This window comes from Microtus pennsylvanicus, chromosome 4 (genome assembly GCF_037038515.1).
Source record: "Microtus pennsylvanicus isolate mMicPen1 chromosome 4, mMicPen1.hap1, whole genome shotgun sequence".
Classification (NCBI taxonomy): domain Eukaryota; kingdom Metazoa; phylum Chordata; class Mammalia; order Rodentia; family Cricetidae; genus Microtus; species Microtus pennsylvanicus.
In genome coordinates, this window is record NC_134582.1 from 68,026,436 (window position 1) to 68,044,548 (window position 18,113).

The 18,113-nt window shown below is 46.2% G+C and overlaps 1 protein-coding gene across 3 annotated transcripts in view; it reads right to left on the bottom strand.

Moving 5' to 3' along the window:
• The window catches only part of Lama3 (laminin subunit alpha 3), a 224,241-nt gene that overhangs the window by 56,767 nt on the left and 149,361 nt on the right, over positions 1-18,113 (bottom strand). For all 3 annotated transcript variants that reach the window (XM_075969274.1, XM_075969275.1, XM_075969276.1), the window contains 6 exons: positions 15,458-15,571; positions 10,129-10,238; positions 6,919-6,999; positions 3,208-3,314; positions 1,717-1,767; positions 848-999 (listed from right to left, as the gene is read on the bottom strand). In XM_075969274.1, coding sequence (XP_075825389.1) covers positions 848-999; positions 1,717-1,767; positions 3,208-3,314; positions 6,919-6,999; positions 10,129-10,238; positions 15,458-15,571 — 615 coding nt within the window. The remainder of the gene's footprint in view (positions 1-847; positions 1,000-1,716; positions 1,768-3,207; positions 3,315-6,918; positions 7,000-10,128; positions 10,239-15,457; positions 15,572-18,113) is intronic.

Genomic DNA, 18,113 nt, shown 5'->3' on the forward strand with positions numbered 1-18,113 from the left:
ACTATTACATTAGTAACAAGAAAGTTTTAAATCAGTAAAACAAGCTTTGATGATAAGAAATTAGAAAAGGAAGATCAAATCATTCCACAGAATGTAGAAAGAAGAAACAAAATATATGTGTAAGAGCAGAAATCGGTTTTTTGATATTATGCCCATTTAGCAGAATAATCGTAGCACTCTCGAGGGCTAACAGTAGTAGCACCCTTGAAATCCCCAATCTTCACTGCATTTCCCATACCAGCTACATGCTTCCTCCTAGCTGGTCACCCGCATGACATTTGTGCCACTATTGCACCCCGGACATATATTGCCATGCTGGTCATTACTGTAGTTTATAGGATTCAGAGCTGGCTAAGATTGCTGATGACTTTCTCCACAGTAGCCTTCAATAAGGAGGAAACTTCCTGGTCAGTAACGACTTGATTTCTCCATGACCTGAGCAAAATTTGTATCTCTCAGTTAGTGCAGCTCTCAGCTCATCAGGGAAGTTTCTTTGTGCAATGGCTGGTGGGTAACACAGAAACTCAGAACTGGTCCCAGTACAGAGAAGAAGTGTCAGCTGACACTCCCTTCCTCCTAAGTCTCGGGGACCATTGTGGAAGAGTGGAAATTCTATAAGAGCCAGAGCTAGGAAAGATCAGGCTGAAACAGTCTTCAGGTCATGCCGGAGCCATCACGCTCATGACCTCGCCGCAGACATGGCTGCCTGTACAAGACCTGTACAAGATCAAGCCAGTCAGCATTCCAGCATGGAGCGTAAAGGGGTTCATGAGGACTGATTCCCCAAGAGAGAGCAAGTCAGAGCACACTCACAAGCAACCCATCTGGATCCCCACGGAAGGCTCACCCTCAGGTCCTTGGCCTGCATCTCCATGTGCCGGATCTGTTCTAGGGCGCCGGCGCTCACACTCAGGCCCTGCAGCTTTGACTTCACTAGGCGGAGCTCCTCACCCATGGTGGCCAAGTCATTCAAGAGCGTCATCACACAGCTATCACAATCTGCAGGGCCACAGGGAAAGCCGAATGTAGGCTGGAGCTCAGAAAAGGCACCGAGGACACCAGGGCTCTGTAGCCTGTCCCCTCAGACACCGATTATCACAGGCAGAGTCTCAGCTCTAGCTGGCTTGGGAGGGATGTGCGCTCTGGCGGAGTATGAACCGGATGCCCGAGAGCATTTTCTTCTTACTAGACATGGTGACTCTGAGCAGCTTGTTGCTTGTGTGGGGGAAAATAATAGTGACTGCCCTTTTGTGCTTATGGCGTGTCTGCTGGTGACTTTCGTCTATGGGGTGTCTACTAGTGACTGTTTATGGAGTATCTGCTGGTAACTATTTTTGTTGATTGTCTCTGAGAATGGGTCTCACTAAGTAGCCCAAGCTACCTCAAATTAGTGATCCTCATGCCTCAGCACCTTAACTGATGATATAACAGACATGTGCCACGGCACACAGATGATTGGATGCTATGTTAAGTGATGTGACATCCTCAGAACGTCCCCAGAAGTTGTTGGGGTTGGGCATCCTGTGTCCATTCTATAGGAAAAACGGAGCCTTGGGAGGTAAGGCGGCCTAAGGTGGAAGACAGCAGCGAGTCGCGGGGGCAGGAGTGGAGCCAACGCCGTCCTTCCCTGTCCTCGTATCTTTGTCTTCCTATTCTAGAAAGTGCCTGTCCCATACAACACACACATCGTGAAGGGAGGGGGTCCCCTTTTCTCACCATCGCATTCTTCTGCAGGGCTGCTATCTTTGGGCTCCTGGCCGACACAATCTAAAATAGGGTGAAAAAAGGACATTTTTATTTAACTTGTTCATCTGCCTTTTAGCTTGGACTCAGAAAGCCCACTAAGGAAGGTTTTAGTTTCATCACTGGCCCCTGCTCGCCACTTCCACCATGCCATCGCCATGAGCATGAATTTCCAGTGGTCTCCTTCACCAGCTATTACCGTCTCTTTTCTAGGAGGGGCATTTCTCGGGCATGGCATATCTCACTTTCCCTTTTCCCTCTTGGTAGAGGTTCAGCTGGGGACCAGACAAACACGCTCCCACAGAGCACATCTTCAGACCTTTTGCTACTGCAGTCACTTCTGTTTGTAAGGATTTGTTTTTATTTAATTTGTGTGTGTGCACACATGCCTCATAATGCAGATCCCTGTGAAGGCCAGAAGAGGGCGTCGCAGGTGTGAGCTTCCTTAAGCGCAGCATAGGAACTGAACCCAAGTCCTTTGGTGGAGCAGCAAGTACCTTTAACCACTGAGCCATTTGAGTCCCTTGCTACTTTTTACAAAGAGGATCTCACTAAGTTGCCCAGGCCAGACTTGAACCTCTGAGTGCCTGCTCCAATCTCTTAAGCAACTGTTCTAGATTGGTGTTAACCCATTTGTTCAGTATTGCTTGGGGACAGCTGCTTTATTGGCTACAATCTGCACCTTCCTGGCTTAGGTCCGCTTGCCCACGACTGTAAGATGGGAGAGTTCACCTAAGTGTGTCTATGCTACTTTTCTAAGACACTTTTTCAGCTTTTCTATGAAAGAAGTGAACATTTTTCTGTTTTGTTCCAAGCTTTTTTGAATGAATCCATACAAGTTGTGACAAATTGTCTCACACGGTGTATAACATCCACACCTCTGACTTGACACATGCCAGAACATGTATAGATAAGAGAGAAGGAACACTTGAGTTTCGTCAGGTTTACAGAAAAACAGCTGATATAAAAATAACTGTAGAGTGGACTAGAGACAGAGCTCAGTGGTCAAGAGCTACATTTGCCAAGGACCTGAGTTCAAGTCCCAGCACCTACACCAGGTGGCCTAACTGCAATTCCAGTTCTAAGCGGCTTCTAAACCTCCCACTCCACTGACAGTGGCATTTTCGTGTGCTTACTCTCAGACAGACACATACACAGAACTTTAAAAGAAAGCCGTTCTTTTAAGTGCAGTGTCCCAGGAACACCTCAGTAAAATCACCAATGTGTGTCTGAAGTTATCTGAACTACAACTCATTGGAGTTTGAAAACAATGTCTTAAAAACAACAACAACAAAAAAAAACTAATGAAGTAATTGTTCTCGAAGCTGCCAATACTACTTAAGCATCCCCAGGACTGTCAAGGGAGGGGAAACTTGTGAGCCGGAGGTCTATGTCATGTTTGTTAGACCACGGTCTCATAGAAGCCTTAAGATTCGGGTCACTAGGGATGTGCATGGAACTTACCTCCAGTTAGGGGGTCACAAGCGCTCAACTGGCCATTGCTGTTACAATTGCATGGTTGGCAGCTACCTCCAAATTTCTGGGGATTCCCAAAATATCCTGGTGCACACCTTCACAAAACATAGAAAGGCTAAGAAAAACGCAAATATCTATCACGTATCCACCGTATTTTCCCTATTTGAGACACCATAGTTGGGTAATAGGAAAGGTGACCCAGGCTGGAGAGAATGAACATTTCTCATGTTTATTTTGTTCCATAATGAGGCTCCCAAGGGTAGGAGGCAGGCACGGATCACCCCTTTACGTTCCACCTGCCCTGCTACTGAGTGCCCAGTAGCTGAATGACAGGAATACATGGTTTGATCAACACAGATGTCAGGGTGGGCTGGGTTTTATTGAGTTATGCTCCTGAAGACATCACATAAATATTGTTTTATTTGAGGCCAACATATTCAGAGAAATAAACCCAGGAATTTTAATCCTTTCCATGGAGAAGAATTTCTGTATTTCCTAATGTGTGATTTCAAGGCTGTGCAATCTATATTTGTGCTAAGTTCGGCAGTGGGGTATATAAGACAGTGACAGTACTAACAGGAGTCACAGCTGCTACCTCTGGCCATGGGCCATTGTCACTGTAGATAGCACAGCAAGCTGTCAAGCCCAAACCTCCAAGTTTAAAGGTCATATGCTCTTGATGCTTAAATTTAGTTAGTAAGAAAAATAAAATGTGTTAAATTTCTAATATTTGGAAGTCAATGAAAATATTTCGATTTATCAGTATTTCCCTATATAAGGAAGCCTGAATTTTCAGTAAATTGGCATATACTATGTTAACACAATGGAGATAACAGGCTTGAAGAGATACAGTAACCCTTTCCCAAGGTTTAAGTCAGTAATAATAATAATAACAACAATAACTCAGCCAGTTTCAGCTTATGTTCCTGAAGGTACCCTGGTGTTGTCTTCAGAGAATGTAGATCCTGGGTCAGAAACAACTGGCTGCCCTGCCACCCAACCACCTGTGCTGTGCTCCTGGGCTGCCAATCAGATCCCCTCAGGAAACATTGAGGGTTTGCTCATCGCTGTCTCTCTAGGACTCACAGAGCTGCCCGGCACACACCAGGAGCCCAGTAGGTCTGTGATGGCTGGAGGGATGGTGAACCAATGAATGCCCCCCACCTTGACTAGTGGGTATAAGTATGGTATGAGAGTCTACCAGCCTTCACATGCAGACACTCAACAAATGTACCATGATTATAAGGTGGGGTGCAACGTTCATTTCATCAGTATCACTGGTAATTGCACATTTCAGAAGGTAGACAGGAAGGCAGACACCCACATACTCTTCCCTATTAACAAGGCAGAGGCAGTTTGTCCAAATCTGCTAAGCAGAGTGGTAAGGTGCTAGTACTGAGGCCTCACACTGGCCAGCCCCGTGTTCTTCTATTCTGTGGAAGATGCACGCTCCAAAATACTTTATTTTCACTTCTCACTTATGTCTAAAGTTTCTGGAGAAAAGATCAACATATCCTTTACGAGGTCATACAAAGAATTGGGGCATTTAATTCTTCTTCCTTATTCTTACAAAGCAGCGTTACTGGTTACAAGAAATAAGTGGTCCTCTTGTTTTCCTTTCACAGTTAAACACAGTGGATTGGAGCAATGTTTCCTGCTTCCCAGATGACATTAGTATGGGAATAGAGAGCAGAGAACACACCTGTCTGTGGCTCTGTGTGGCTGAGGAAGAGAGAAGGGAGTATGGGAGGAGCTAGAAGCCTTTCTTCACTTATCCTAGGCAGGCTGCCCCTCCCAAGTTCAACGAGGCTTCTCTATATATAGGATACTCCTACTTGATGTAGGAAGGTCATCTGTCTATTTGTTACTTTCATTGGTTAATAAAGAAACTGCCTTGGCTTTTTGATAGGGCAGGATTTAGATAGGTGGAGTAGACAGAACAGAATGCTGGGAGGAAGAGGGAAGTGAGGCAATCGCCATGCCTCTCCTCTCTGGGTCAGGTGCCATGGAGGCAGCCACCAGGTCAGACATGCTGAATCTTTCCCGGTAAGCCACCACCTCATGGTGCTACACAGATTATTAGAAATGGGTTAGTAAAGATGTAAGAATTAGCCAGTAAGAGGCTAGAGCTAATGGGCCAAGCAGTGTTTAAAAGAATACAATTTGTGTGTTGTTATTTTGGGTGTAAAGCTAACCATGCAGGAGCCGGATGGGAAGAAAATCAGGCCTGCCCGCAGCTCCCTCTACACCTACTTCTCACCCTTGACCTCCTCATCTGTCACTCCAGACTTAACATCAGGGCCATGAATGACACCAGTGTGCAGTCATGTTTAATAAATAAAAATGGTGCCTCAGCCTGGCACTTGTGAAAAGATGTTTTTAATTAAGAAACAATAACTTGTTTTGGGATGTCAAGTGTAGCATATGCTAAGGGAATAATTGTTAATTAAAAAATGTCTCTTCAAATTAGTTGCCAAATAAACAGATGCCTCATCAAGCCTGTTGTTATTTTGACTTTGCTGTTTCTACAGAACCACAAAGAGGCTAAAATCAGAAGAGTCTCTCCCAGATGTGCACCCCAAACTTTAAAGTCAAAAAACCTCGAATGCCTTCCAAGCCCTGCTTCTCTGGCCCCCACAGCATCCCATATCCACAGAGCTGACTCTTCCATCCCTTGCTTTCCAAGGCTGCTTGGTTGACTCTTCAGTTGGCTGTGTGACTAGGGTCCCACACAGCCCCTAGCATCAACATTTCATACTGGATAGAGATCTGGAGGGAACCAAATACTTTGCGTATTTCATGCAATGCAGCCCTTTGGAATATTGAGAGGTGGAATGTTAGGCTATTAGAACCTGGGTCAACTTTTGCCTTACTCAGCCTACACGGCACCCAGTGCACAGAAGCTACTTAAGACTTAAGACAATCTGTCCGTGAATAACTAAAGTGTATCTCTGGGGCACATGCCCTCCACCACACTCATTATTAGTAGTATTTTTTTGTTTCATGAGGATTATTAAACACATCTAATATGAGCGGTGTTATGATCGGCAGCAGGAATTGAGAGACGAACAGGCTTTCCTGAGTGTAAGGCTATGGACTGTGTGTTATACAGAATTATAATTAAAGTTATTTACATATACAGAAAAGAATATTGTGAGGACAAGGGTATATAGAGATGTGTACGCTTGGGTGTGGGTATGTGTAGGAACAAGTCTATGGGAATGAAAGCATGAACTGATATTTAGGGAAGCAGTATTTAAGAATGTAGGGGAAGTGGCATAAAGACCTTGGGAGATGAGAGTTATATAAAGAATACATGAGGATGTGGGGAAGGGTGAGTGTGTAGGGTATTGGCCAAGGCTAGGGGTATGCTGGGAGGAGGAGAGATGTGTAGAGATAGGGAAGGGCATGCAGGAATGAGGATGGGGCCTGGGGCACACGGTGGCATGCATTGGGAGAATATAAGCCTGTGTGTATGTGTGTTTGTGTGGCATGTGCTCATCCTCAGACTTCTAAAGATGAGCAAGAGAGAGAAGGATGTTAATAATTTGTTGAGTGAAAAGTCTTGTATTTTTTCCAAGATCTTCCTAGCCCTCGTTGGGATAGCAGCCCCAAACCAACTGTCTAACACACCTCACCTGCAGATTTTGGGGAAGAGGGGGCTAGGGGCAAGCAGCACACAGGCAGGGAGGAGCCTACCTCTCACACTGTGCTCCTGTATATCCGGGCTTGCAGGCACACCTCACATTCCCTCCATCAACAGTACAGCCGGTGGCAAAACTTAATGGAAGAAAGGAAAAAGGCGTCAGTGGAAAGAATCCCATTGGCTCATTGTTTTCTTTCATTAAAGACCAGCTTCCATGAAGGGAATATTAAAACCCATTGTGAGGAAGATCTCTAGTGAAGAAAGTTGTGTGGGGAGAAAGTTTTGCTCCTGGAGACTCGCCAGACTGTATAATGAATGACTTCCGCTGACACTGGACAGATGGGGTGGGGGCAGACAAGCATTTTCCTTCTGGGTTGGAAAATGCATTCCTTCCCTGGAGACAGACTCAGTCTGGAAGAGATGATTACAACACTGATTCCCCAGGAATAACAAGGAAGGGGTGCGAGTCCAGGCAGGAAAGAGAATAGCAAGTCCTGATTCTCTTAACGCCTTGTCTCCTTGTTTATGCCAGCATCTTTTGCACAGAGCCCACACCTGCGAGGCCGGCGGGGCCTTGGGAGCCCAGAGAGGTGCAGAGCTTCCCTGTGGCCTTGCTGATGCTTCACACTAGTCAGCTCCTGAAATTTCCTTCTCTTCTAGCTCTGAACTGACATATACTTGAGAAATCTTTTTTGCTTCCAAACAGAGAAGCTATGAAACAGCCATGTGGACTTGCACAGTGTCCATGCTTGTGGAACGTTACCCTGATGCAACCAGAGGAAGCTGTCTAACAGGAGAGGCTTCCTGAGCCTCCTCAGGGATCATATGAAGTTTCTCAGTGGTGTTTCGATGGAGGAAGAGACATCAAACAGCTGTATCGATAAACCCTAAGGTCTGTGTGCATCCCAGGCCCACTGAGTCTGGGAGCTGGCCTTGCTGATAGATATATGCTTTAACCCAAAATGAAAATCTCCTGAGCACACTGATAGAAATTTTGTTGTTTTCTTCTCCTGTCAGCCTCTGTCTGTGCTAGTCTGGGCAGGCACGGAGTGATAGATCACTAGACAAATAACGCCGCAGGACAAGGCAAACCGAACGAGAAATCAAACACATAGTTAGGAAAGCAAGGCAGACATTTCAGACTTGGGGATCTCCAGGGAAGCAGCTATCAGGCACGTGACTTGGGGAAAAGGAAGATGTGGTAGATGTGGTTAGTCCAGCTGACCTCGGCTGGTATCAGTGACCTTACCTCTGAGCCTGTGTAGCATAGGCACAGTTTCTCGCTTTTCATGCCCATCACTGCTTTACTTAGTTAACTGCTGTGTCACGTTTTCCTTGGAGCCCATGGTGAGCACATCATAAAGAACAAGATTAGAACAATGTGCCATGTCCAAAGGACACGAGAATCAGTGGTGACTGCTCTACCTGTGGTCTCTCAGTCACACCAGGCCTGAAGGACAGCTACAATTGGGCTCAAGGGTTCAGACTCCCCAAGGCTTCCATCACAACAAGGAGTAAACCAGATGCTTGGCTATAGTCTTCAAGGTTTAATGTTGTAGAATCTGAGTCCTGGTTGGACCCACAGCTGCACCTCCAGCCCTCTTGGTTCTGGTGGTGCATGCCTTTAAACCCAGAACTTGGGAGGCAGGGACAGACGGGTCTCCATGAGCTCAATGCCAGCACCATCTACAGAGCAGCCCTGTCTCGAAAATCCCATCTCGGAAATGACTCCCATAGAGCCCCTGCAGGGGAGTGGCATTGTTAGACTCCTGTGACCTTAGCTGCAGGTAACACCCTGACCCATGGGTCTTCAGGATGATCCGGACGAATTTTCAAGACTTGAAAGCTACTTCTATTGGAACCACTGACTGTCTTCTTGGGCATGTGCAAGTGTCCTGTGGTTACATGGCTGACAGCAAGGGACAGAAAATCCAGCCTTCAGATGTGGTCAAAGCTGTCGTTTCCTAAACCAGCACCCTATGAAGTTCAACCACACACATACATGACGGGCCAATGCTTCCTCATCTCATCTTGCCATGCTGCATGTCCTAAATGCCCGTCTTCCTTACTCCATGAATGGTCCTGAGCCCCGCTCTCGGGGAGGTGGTCAGGCTTGTTCCACACCCTGTCCCTGTGCTGCTGCCGCCTCAGAATCAACCCTGTCTTTCTATTTCATGAGGCTCGCCATTTCAGAGACTGGAAGATCGTACATCCAAATAAGGAGGCCCTTGGGTCACTTCCACCCCTCCTGCCTCTGCATAAACATATCTCTTTAGCACCTTCCACACCTACTCTGAGTCCTGGACAACTGCCCGATCACAAACTGATGTCTGTGAGCTTCTGCTGTACCTGTTGGTGTCGGGGTGGGGCACATCCTACAAGGCTGTCCCTTCTGACTGTTGTCTGTGAGTGTCTACTGTGCCTGTTGGTGTCGGGGTGGGGCACATCCTACAAGGCTGTCCCTTCTGACTGTTGTCTGTGAGTGTCTACTGTGCCTGTTGGTGTCGGGGCGGGGCACACCCTGCAAGGCTGTCCCTTCTGGGACCAACATGTACCTCGGCTTTCTCCACTCATTACTCATGTCCCTACCAACCAACCATGGCTTCTCGGCCCTTCTGTCTACCACAGCCACTCACCGTCAGTCCCACAGCCCCATGGCTATCTGATATTCTACTTCACATTTCTCTCTGCATGTACTTACTGAGCTGCGATCCTTCCTTTCCCTAACCCACTCCAGTGTAGCCCTGGGACATCAGATTCCACCATCCTTACTGCATGTCAGTTTCCCTAGTACACGCTAAGCCCCATAGTGGGTGCCCAGAAAGTCTGTTAAATCAAGGAGTGAGAGGAAGAAGAAGAAGAAGAAGAAGAAGAAGAAGAAGAAGAAGAAGAAGAAGAAGAAGAAGAAGAAGAAGAAGAAGAAGAAGAAGAAGAAGAAGAAGAAGACGACAAAAGGGACGTTTCTGCTTGATGATAGATATTTTTCCTTGCATTTGTGTCTGTTCGTTAAAAAAATGGCTCAACCATTCAAGGCTAGCCACATAACCAAAAGGACAAATACATATACCATACAATTCACCCATAAATAATATCAGTTCAATGGCTTAATGCAGTCAAGAAGTTGTACAACCACCACTACGGTCAATTTTGGAACACTGTTATCACAGCCCTTGGCAGTTACTTCTCTTTAAGCTGTGCTCTCCTCATCCACTCTCAGTTCTGTGTGACTGCCAACTGCTGTCACCTGTGATCAGCTACTGTACCTGTTGGTATGAGGGCAGGGACACACCCTACAGGATCCGCGGATGGCGTTTCCATAGTGACCTTCCTTGCAGTGCTCACAGTGATCCCCAGCGGTGTTGTGCTGACAGTTCTGAGGACAGATGAACAGGACAGTTAGCTGTCTGCGGCATGGATCACTTTTAAGGCCACTATGGTCTTCAATGCTGACAATTCAACCCAGAGATTCCAGTACGCGCAGTGAGCCTGGCACAACGGAACCACACCTCTACCCCAATCGCACACAAATGTAACTCAGATCCTCTGGCTGCAGGATGATATTGGTTCTGCTGACTATATATTCCTATTTAATTGCCGTTGGTGCTGCATAAAATAGTGGTACTGAGCTGGAATAATAGCTCAGCCTGCGTCAAATTACTTGCCTGGTATGCACAAGGACCTGAGTTTGCTCCCTGGATGCCATATTTTAAAAGCTGGTTAGGATGGTAGATGCTTGGAATCCCAGGACTGGAGGATAAGGGTGGATGGGTAAATCTCTGGGGCTTACTAACTAACCTACTTAGCAAGCTCCAGAACAGCAAGAGACCCTGAGTCTAAAACAAACAAACAAAAATGGAGGGTGCTTAGGAAGGACACTAGTGTTTTTCTCCAGCCTTGCACACATACACCCCCCCACACACACACACCATACACCCCCCCACCACCCTACCATCCCCCACAGTACAAGGGTCCCTTCATTAGGCTACAGAAGAGAAAGACTATATGCCATGGCATCATTTCATAGCTGTGGCATCTTTGGAAAGTTCCTTTATTTCTCTAAGTTTCATTCTTCCCTGTACCAGTTTCATTGACATGACTGCGTATAAGCAGTTTCCCTAAAAGGTGTCGTTGGCAGAGCACCACTCTGCGGTGCTGTTAAGAGCATCTTAGAAAGAAAAGGGCAGGCAGGACGTGGTGGAGCATGGCTTTAACCGGGCACTTGGGAGGCAGAGGCAAGCAGATCCCTGGGGGGTCCAGGTCCGGCAGGGACACATAATGAGACGCTGTCTTAATCACACAGACAAGCAAGCACAAATTAATGTGCTGGGTCCTTGGGAAGTGTGCATCCTCTCTCCTCCCTCCTGTTAGAAAGGGGCGTATCTGGAGGCTAGCCTCGTTCTCTTCAAAGCTCACTGTGGTATACTAAAGGGAAATACATTTTAAATAGATTTACTATGTGGAATCTGTGAAAGAGAATAGAAAGTTATATAATTTTAGAAGATGTCTCTTAGAACTCAAGTTCCAGAGAATTAGGAAATTGTGTCTAGCCAGGCAATGGTGGAGGTGTCATACACCTTTAATCCCAGCACTTGGGAGGTAAAGGCAGACAAGTTCCAGGATAGGCTCCAAAGCTACAGAGAAACTCTGTCTCAAAAAGCAAGAAAGGAAGGAAGGAAGGAAGGAAGGAAGGAAGGAAGGAAGGAAGGAAGGAAGGAAGGAAGGAAGGAAGGAAGGAAAGTAGGAAGGAAGACAAAGAAAGAAATGGGGAGGAAGGGAGGGAGAGAGAGAAGGAGGGTGGAAGAAATTGTGTTTAAGCATTTTATTTCTGTAAATCCAATCATCTTCATGTCAAAGTCAGTGCCTAATGGAAGGCACTCCACAACTTTACCAGCAAGAGGTCTGAGGGCAGACTAAACAGATTATGGAGAGCATGTTTTTCTGTGGGATTTTTAATCTGCTATAGCCTTTCTCTCTCTCTCTCTCTCTCTCTCTCTCTCTCTCTCTCTCTCTCTCTCTCTCTCTCTCTCTTTCTTTCTTTCTTTTTAAGACCTTGAGAACCAGGCCTGGTGGTGCATCTTTTTTTATGGCTTATTTAACTTTATTTTATGTGCATTGGTGTGAAGGTGTCAGATCTCCTGCAACTGGATCTTCAGACAGTTGTGAGCTGCCATGTGGGTGCTGGGAATTGAACCCAGGTCCTCTGGAAGAACAGTCAGTGCTCTTAACCACAGAGCTGCCCCCTGCTATAGCCTTTCTTGACTTCACCCTTGCTACAAAGCTTCAAACATTCCCACATACACACACGTTGAGGAAAATTCCTTGTGCTACAGACATTTGGTAACCAAAGATACCATGTATTAACGAAATGACATGGAAAGAGACTGAGCACTGAAAGTTGTGTATGTTTTTACCTCTATGCCACCATAGTGCTTGAACAGGGAAAGACAATGGATGTGAAGATTTAAATAGATTCTGAAGCTAAATTAGGAAAAGTAAAACACAAGAGGATGGGGCTTGTCTCCAACGGAAAAAACTCCTAAGTAGACAAACCCATGCTTTATGAATCTTTAAGGAACTAAAAATGATACAAAACATAGTTAAACAGTGCAGAGGTTTGAATGAGAATGCCCTCATAGGCTCATATGTTTGAGTCCTTGGTTCGCAGTTGGCAGAGCTGTTTGGGAAGGATTAGGAGGTATGGCCTTGTTGGAGGACGTGTGTCACTGGGGATGGACTTGAGGGTTTTAGTAGCCCATGCCATGTTCAGTTAGCTCTCTACTCATGGTTGTTGCCCCAGAATGTGAGTGGGTAGGGTGGGTGTGCGTGTGTACACATGTGCGGTAGGGTGGGTATGGGTGTGTACATATGTGGTAGGTGGGTATGGGTGTGTACACATGTGTGGTAGGGTGGGTGTGTACATATGTGTGGTAGGTGGGTATGGGTGTGTACACATGTGTGGTAGGGTGGGTGTGTACATATGTGTGGTAGGGTGGGTGTGGGTGTGTACGCATGTGCGGTAGGGTGGGTATGGGTATGTACCTATGTGTAGTAGGGTGGGTGTGGGTTCTTGAGAGGATGGGTTGTGTCTGGTGGTTCTGAGCTCAGCACAGATCTCAGGACTATGGCAATTTCTCAGGATTTCCTGATTTCTGAGGATTTCCTCTGCCTCGAGGAGCCATAGTGGCCTTAGAGACAAGCAAAGACAGAACTACAGCAAGAGCAAATGGAATCAAATATTTTTCACAGATAGACTGAAAAATGGAGTATGCCTCCCACAAGTTATCCTTCCATGGAGTGTACAGAATCTAGAGAAAACTCTCTTTGTTCCTTGGTGGCGTTTATAGACAGGCTTGACATCCAGCTATGGTTCTGTGGTTAGATAAAAATTCATACTTGATGAGAGCATCACCGTGTCACACACACCAGGCGGTCTCCAACAGAGACCTTTGTTCAGGAAGACACGTGGGCTGGAAAACAACCCATTGGTGTCTTTTAGTCTTTTTGAACTTATAAGGTTAGAACCCAAGAAAGTATTCTGTCGGGCGGCGCCTTCGGCACTCTCCTGTTCTGGCCTGCCCCAGCTTGCAGAGGAAGGAGATCCCCAGGATACACAGAGCAGACTCAGTGTAGACCAGAACTCCACAGATGCTAGTCACACCACACAAAGCAAGCCCATGGTAGCAGAGTGAATTTCTAAAGGCCCTTGTCTTAACTGGGGGAGGCCCTGGCTATGAAATCTGATGGAACAGAACAATGAAATACAGCCAAAAACAAATAAATGAAAATGTTAAAAGGCTCTTTGGGGACAAAGGTTACTTAAATCTTTTAAAACCTTTTCTTTGTTTTTTTATTTTTATTTATTTTAATTTTGAGATGGGGGTCTCACTCTATCGACTTCTTCACCAGGAAGTTGCTATGGAGACCAGGCCAGCCTTTAACTCAGAACTTGACCTGCCCCTGCTCCCCAAGTGCTAAAATTAAAGGTCCAGAAACAAGCTAATTTTATTGGAGAGAATCTGAACCATATTCCATAGTAAGACCCTGTTCTAACATGTAAATTATAGTCAACAGGAACTGTCAAAAAAGAAAAATAGAAAAACAACAAAAGGAAATGGGGCCTCTGTGAGGAAGGAGAGGTGAGGCCCCACTCCACCACCGTGCTTTGGTCCCTTCTTCCGCCTCTCCTGGGATCCCACTTTATCTCAGCAGCCATGAGGTGTCTGAGTGCGAATGATTAGGAGTTGTGGCATTTCATTTGTATTTTAATAAATAAAACTTGCCTGAAGATCAGAGAGGAAAACAGTCCCACTGGTCAGCCTTGCAGACCAGTGGTAACACACACCTTTAATCCCAGTAGATACAGAATCTGGGCGGTGCACACCTTTAATCCCAGCCTAGAGAGGATTATAAAATGGGAGGAGACAGCTCCCAGTAAGCCTTATTCGGAGATTCCTGAAGGCAAGATTTTGGACTGAGGTCGAGGCAAGAGCCAGTGACTATTTTGCTTTTCTGGTCTTCAGGTTGAATCCCATTTTCTCTCTCTGAGTTTTTATTAATCACGCTTCAACTAGGCATGAGCCATAAGCCATTCTTAGTATCCCCTTTACTCCTTTTTCTTTCTTTACCCTCTTTTTTTCCCCTCCATCACTGATGCCCTATCTCTCTCCCTTCCCATTTTTTTTCAGGGAAGGTCTCCTGTGTCTCAGGATGCCCTCAGTCTGGTGGTCTGGATTAGAATGGCCCCACAGGCCCATGTATTTGAATGCTTGGTCATCAGGAGCGGCACTATTGAGAAGGATTAGGAGGTGTGGCCTTGGAGGAGGACATATGTGGCTGTGAGCAGGTTTTGAGGTTTCAGAAGCCCGCACCAGGCCCACTATTGCTCTCTGCTTGCCTATGGATCAGGATGAAGCCCATGGATCAGGATGAAGAACTGTCAGGCACTGCTCCAGCACCTGCCTGCACCATGCTCCCCACCACGATGATAATGGACTAAGCCTCTGAAACTGTAAGCGAGCCCCAATGAAATGCTTTCTCTTAAAGAGTTGCCATGGTCACGGTGTCTCTTCACAGCACTAGGACTGTGACTAAGACAAGTTTGGATCTTCCTGCCTCCAACACCGGAGTCTGCCATCACAGCCTGGTTTATAGTGCTGGGGTCACACAGGAGAGGGCTCTGCCCACCCATCCTGTCCTCAGCACCCTGTAATAGACTCGCTGCTACTCTGACAGCTACAGTGGCCCTATTGAAACCCTTCTCACCCCCACAAAACTGAGCCCAAAGTAACACCTCAGACTTCGTATATATATCCAGGCAAGCTTCAAGCTCCACCTATAGTCCACCTATTAATATCACTTAATGAGGCAGAGGTAATAGGAATCCCATAACTGTAGGCAGGTGCTGTCTTCTGAGGGTGCTGTTACAATGGAGGCAGAAGGGAAGTATAAGCCCCTAATCCAGCCTAGTGGGTCAGAAGCCTCCTCCACACCATAGCAATCTGCTTAGGTTTATGAGAGACGGAACCTTGACATCTTGGGGGGGAAAGGGGAGGAAGACTGCCTGCCAGACCCACAAACTACTCATCTACTCACAATGCACTTCCCCGAGCCGTCCTGGCAGCGATTTGAATGTCCATTGCAATTGCAGGGGACACATCTTCCCGTGGGCGAGCTTTTGTTGTCCCGATAGTATCCAGGGCGGCAACCCTATTTTTCAAACAAAAATGTTTCATCAATGCAAAGAAAAGAGAAGAATTGTTTCCTAAAGTTCGTCGCAATTCTGACTGTGGAAAAGTCGGGGTTTCCAAACCTCTCCCCAGGTGCTGTGTAGATTTCTGGTATCAATCACCAGCCAGCTGGCTTGCTTTTCGGTAAGATTGTGCTGTGTCTTTGGGATGGTGGGAATGGGAAACAGAGGAAGGAGAAGTGGGCCATGGGCCCCTCTCACACACCAGTTGTTTTGAAGGGGTTGCGCATGTGGAAGTCTGGGAGTAAAGAGGAGTAAGCCTCCAGTCCCTTCTGGGGTTAAGCCAGACAACCCAAGTCCAGCAAATATCTCACTCCTCCTCATGCACAGGTTCAGATTCGTGGGAGGGGGTGAAAGGGACATAAAGATTCTTCAATGAAGTCCATCTAATAATGGTACAATTACTGAAATCATTTCAGCAACACTTACTCCCCAGTGGTCAGCAGGGAGCCTGGATAGAAGGCAGGTGTTGAGTTCTCACATTTAAGACTGTCCACAAGAATTTGGTCCACTGTGAATACAGAGACCCAGCCCAAGAGTGTCTCTGGGTTTGGTCTTGTTTATATATATTTGGGTTTTGAGACAGGATTTCTTTGTGTAGCCCTGGCTGTCCTGGAACTCACTCTGTAGACCAGGCTGGCCTTGAACTCACAGATCCACCTGCTTGGGCCTCTACCTCTGCGTGCTGGGATTAAAGGTGTGTGTCACCACTACCCGTTAAGAGTTAATATTTTTTTCCATGGACTTACATCTTGTTTAAAAGATTCTGTTAAGAACTTTCCAGCAGACCTTTAATCTCAGCACTTGGAAGACAAAAGCAGGAGGATCTTTATGAGTTCCAGGCAAACCAGTGCTACAGAGTAAAACCCTATCTCAAAAAAAAAAAAGTCCAACAGATGACTATAAACAGTGGTTTGATTCTTACACACTCTCTAGAATCATGTGGAGTTCTGCCTGCCTTTAAAAAGGATTATTGGCAAATATCGTGGCAGAGCCAATCCATGCACAGCCCAACACTAGACCTTTCTCCTTGTTTGTAGTTCTGGTCCCCCAGATCCTCATCTTTAAAGGACCAGGAAGAATTAATATCCCAACCCCACTGGTGGATGGCAGCAAACAGCATATACATCCATAAGACTCAGAAATGGCAGACAAGGCAAAGCTGAACAGGCCGGTCTCACTGCCCGTGTCCACAAAGGAAAGAAGTGTGGGATCTTGTGCTGCCCAGGGCAGGGGCCTCTCGGCTCCTGCCAGGATCTCCTTCCCAAATGACTGAGGGCCAACAGATCATAAAACTGCACAACGCAATTTCCAATATAACGCTCCTTTATGTGATTAGGAATCATGTTTAGGCAGAGAGATATATTGCATTTTTTTTTTTTTACTTCAAGGCTCTATATGAACAGGCTTGTTTAAAGGAGAATCAAAGTATGAGAGGAATGTTCTGGGCTGATGGCTCAGCTGAGAGACATGCCTGAATGAAATCTTGTTGGGGACCGTGTGACCATATCTACAGCAAATCAACTGAAGTCTTAACTGGCGGCTGCCTTACATACATCATGTCACTTGCTCAAAATAATTATATTTGGTAAAAAACAAATTATTCAAATGAACAAATAGGTCTCGTGAGTTGAAGTCACCATATTTGGACAAAAGCTTTAATTATACTGGTTTGGCAAAGAACAGCCTATCACGATCAAAAGCAAAATGAGCCACCTTAGTGTGCTTTTAATTACAAGCAGGAAAAATGCTCTGGCCGAGTGCCAGGTCATGTGACTCGGAGAACTTGTGACTCAACTGTAACCATTTCATGCCTCCACAAAGCGAGCAACGGCATTTCACAGAAGCACACAAATCCTATGAAAGACGGGAATGCCTGTGTCCTGAACTGCAACAAAGACACTTAGACGTGACAAAGCCGTGCTTTTAAGGATGAAATCTCCAGTGACGTTTTATATTATAGGTGATATAATGCCCCATCCACTTCCTGGGCCAATTTCGTGAGCCACAGGCTCTATTTCTCTATAAGTATACACGCAGGGCATGTAAGACGTGAACAGAATTCATGAATGCTTCGTGCCTGGCAAATCACAGCATGTCCGCGAGGTACTGTACAAACTGATCGCTTTTCTCAGCCTTGGCTCTTTTTGTTCCTCAAGTTTTACTTTGTGGGTAAATTTTCTTCAAGTGAAACTTGCAAGCCTCCAGCAATAGACCCTTGTTCCAGGCTTGAGCTAGCTCCTACAGGGAGCTAATTAATAGCAACACCAATATTCCACAGCATCCAAGCTCTCAGCTGTCCAGGCATTGCATGGTGGGCTGATGTTTATGGAGCTTGTGGTTAATAACTCAGGAGAGCAATCAGTACAGCCCGGCAATAAACCCTGCCACTCACCACAACTGGGAGGCTGCCTGCCCTCTCATCTACTCCGTAACACCCTATCATAAAATGTCACCAAACTGGACACACTTTTCCCATCCCGACCCGAAATTTAAAGGGGC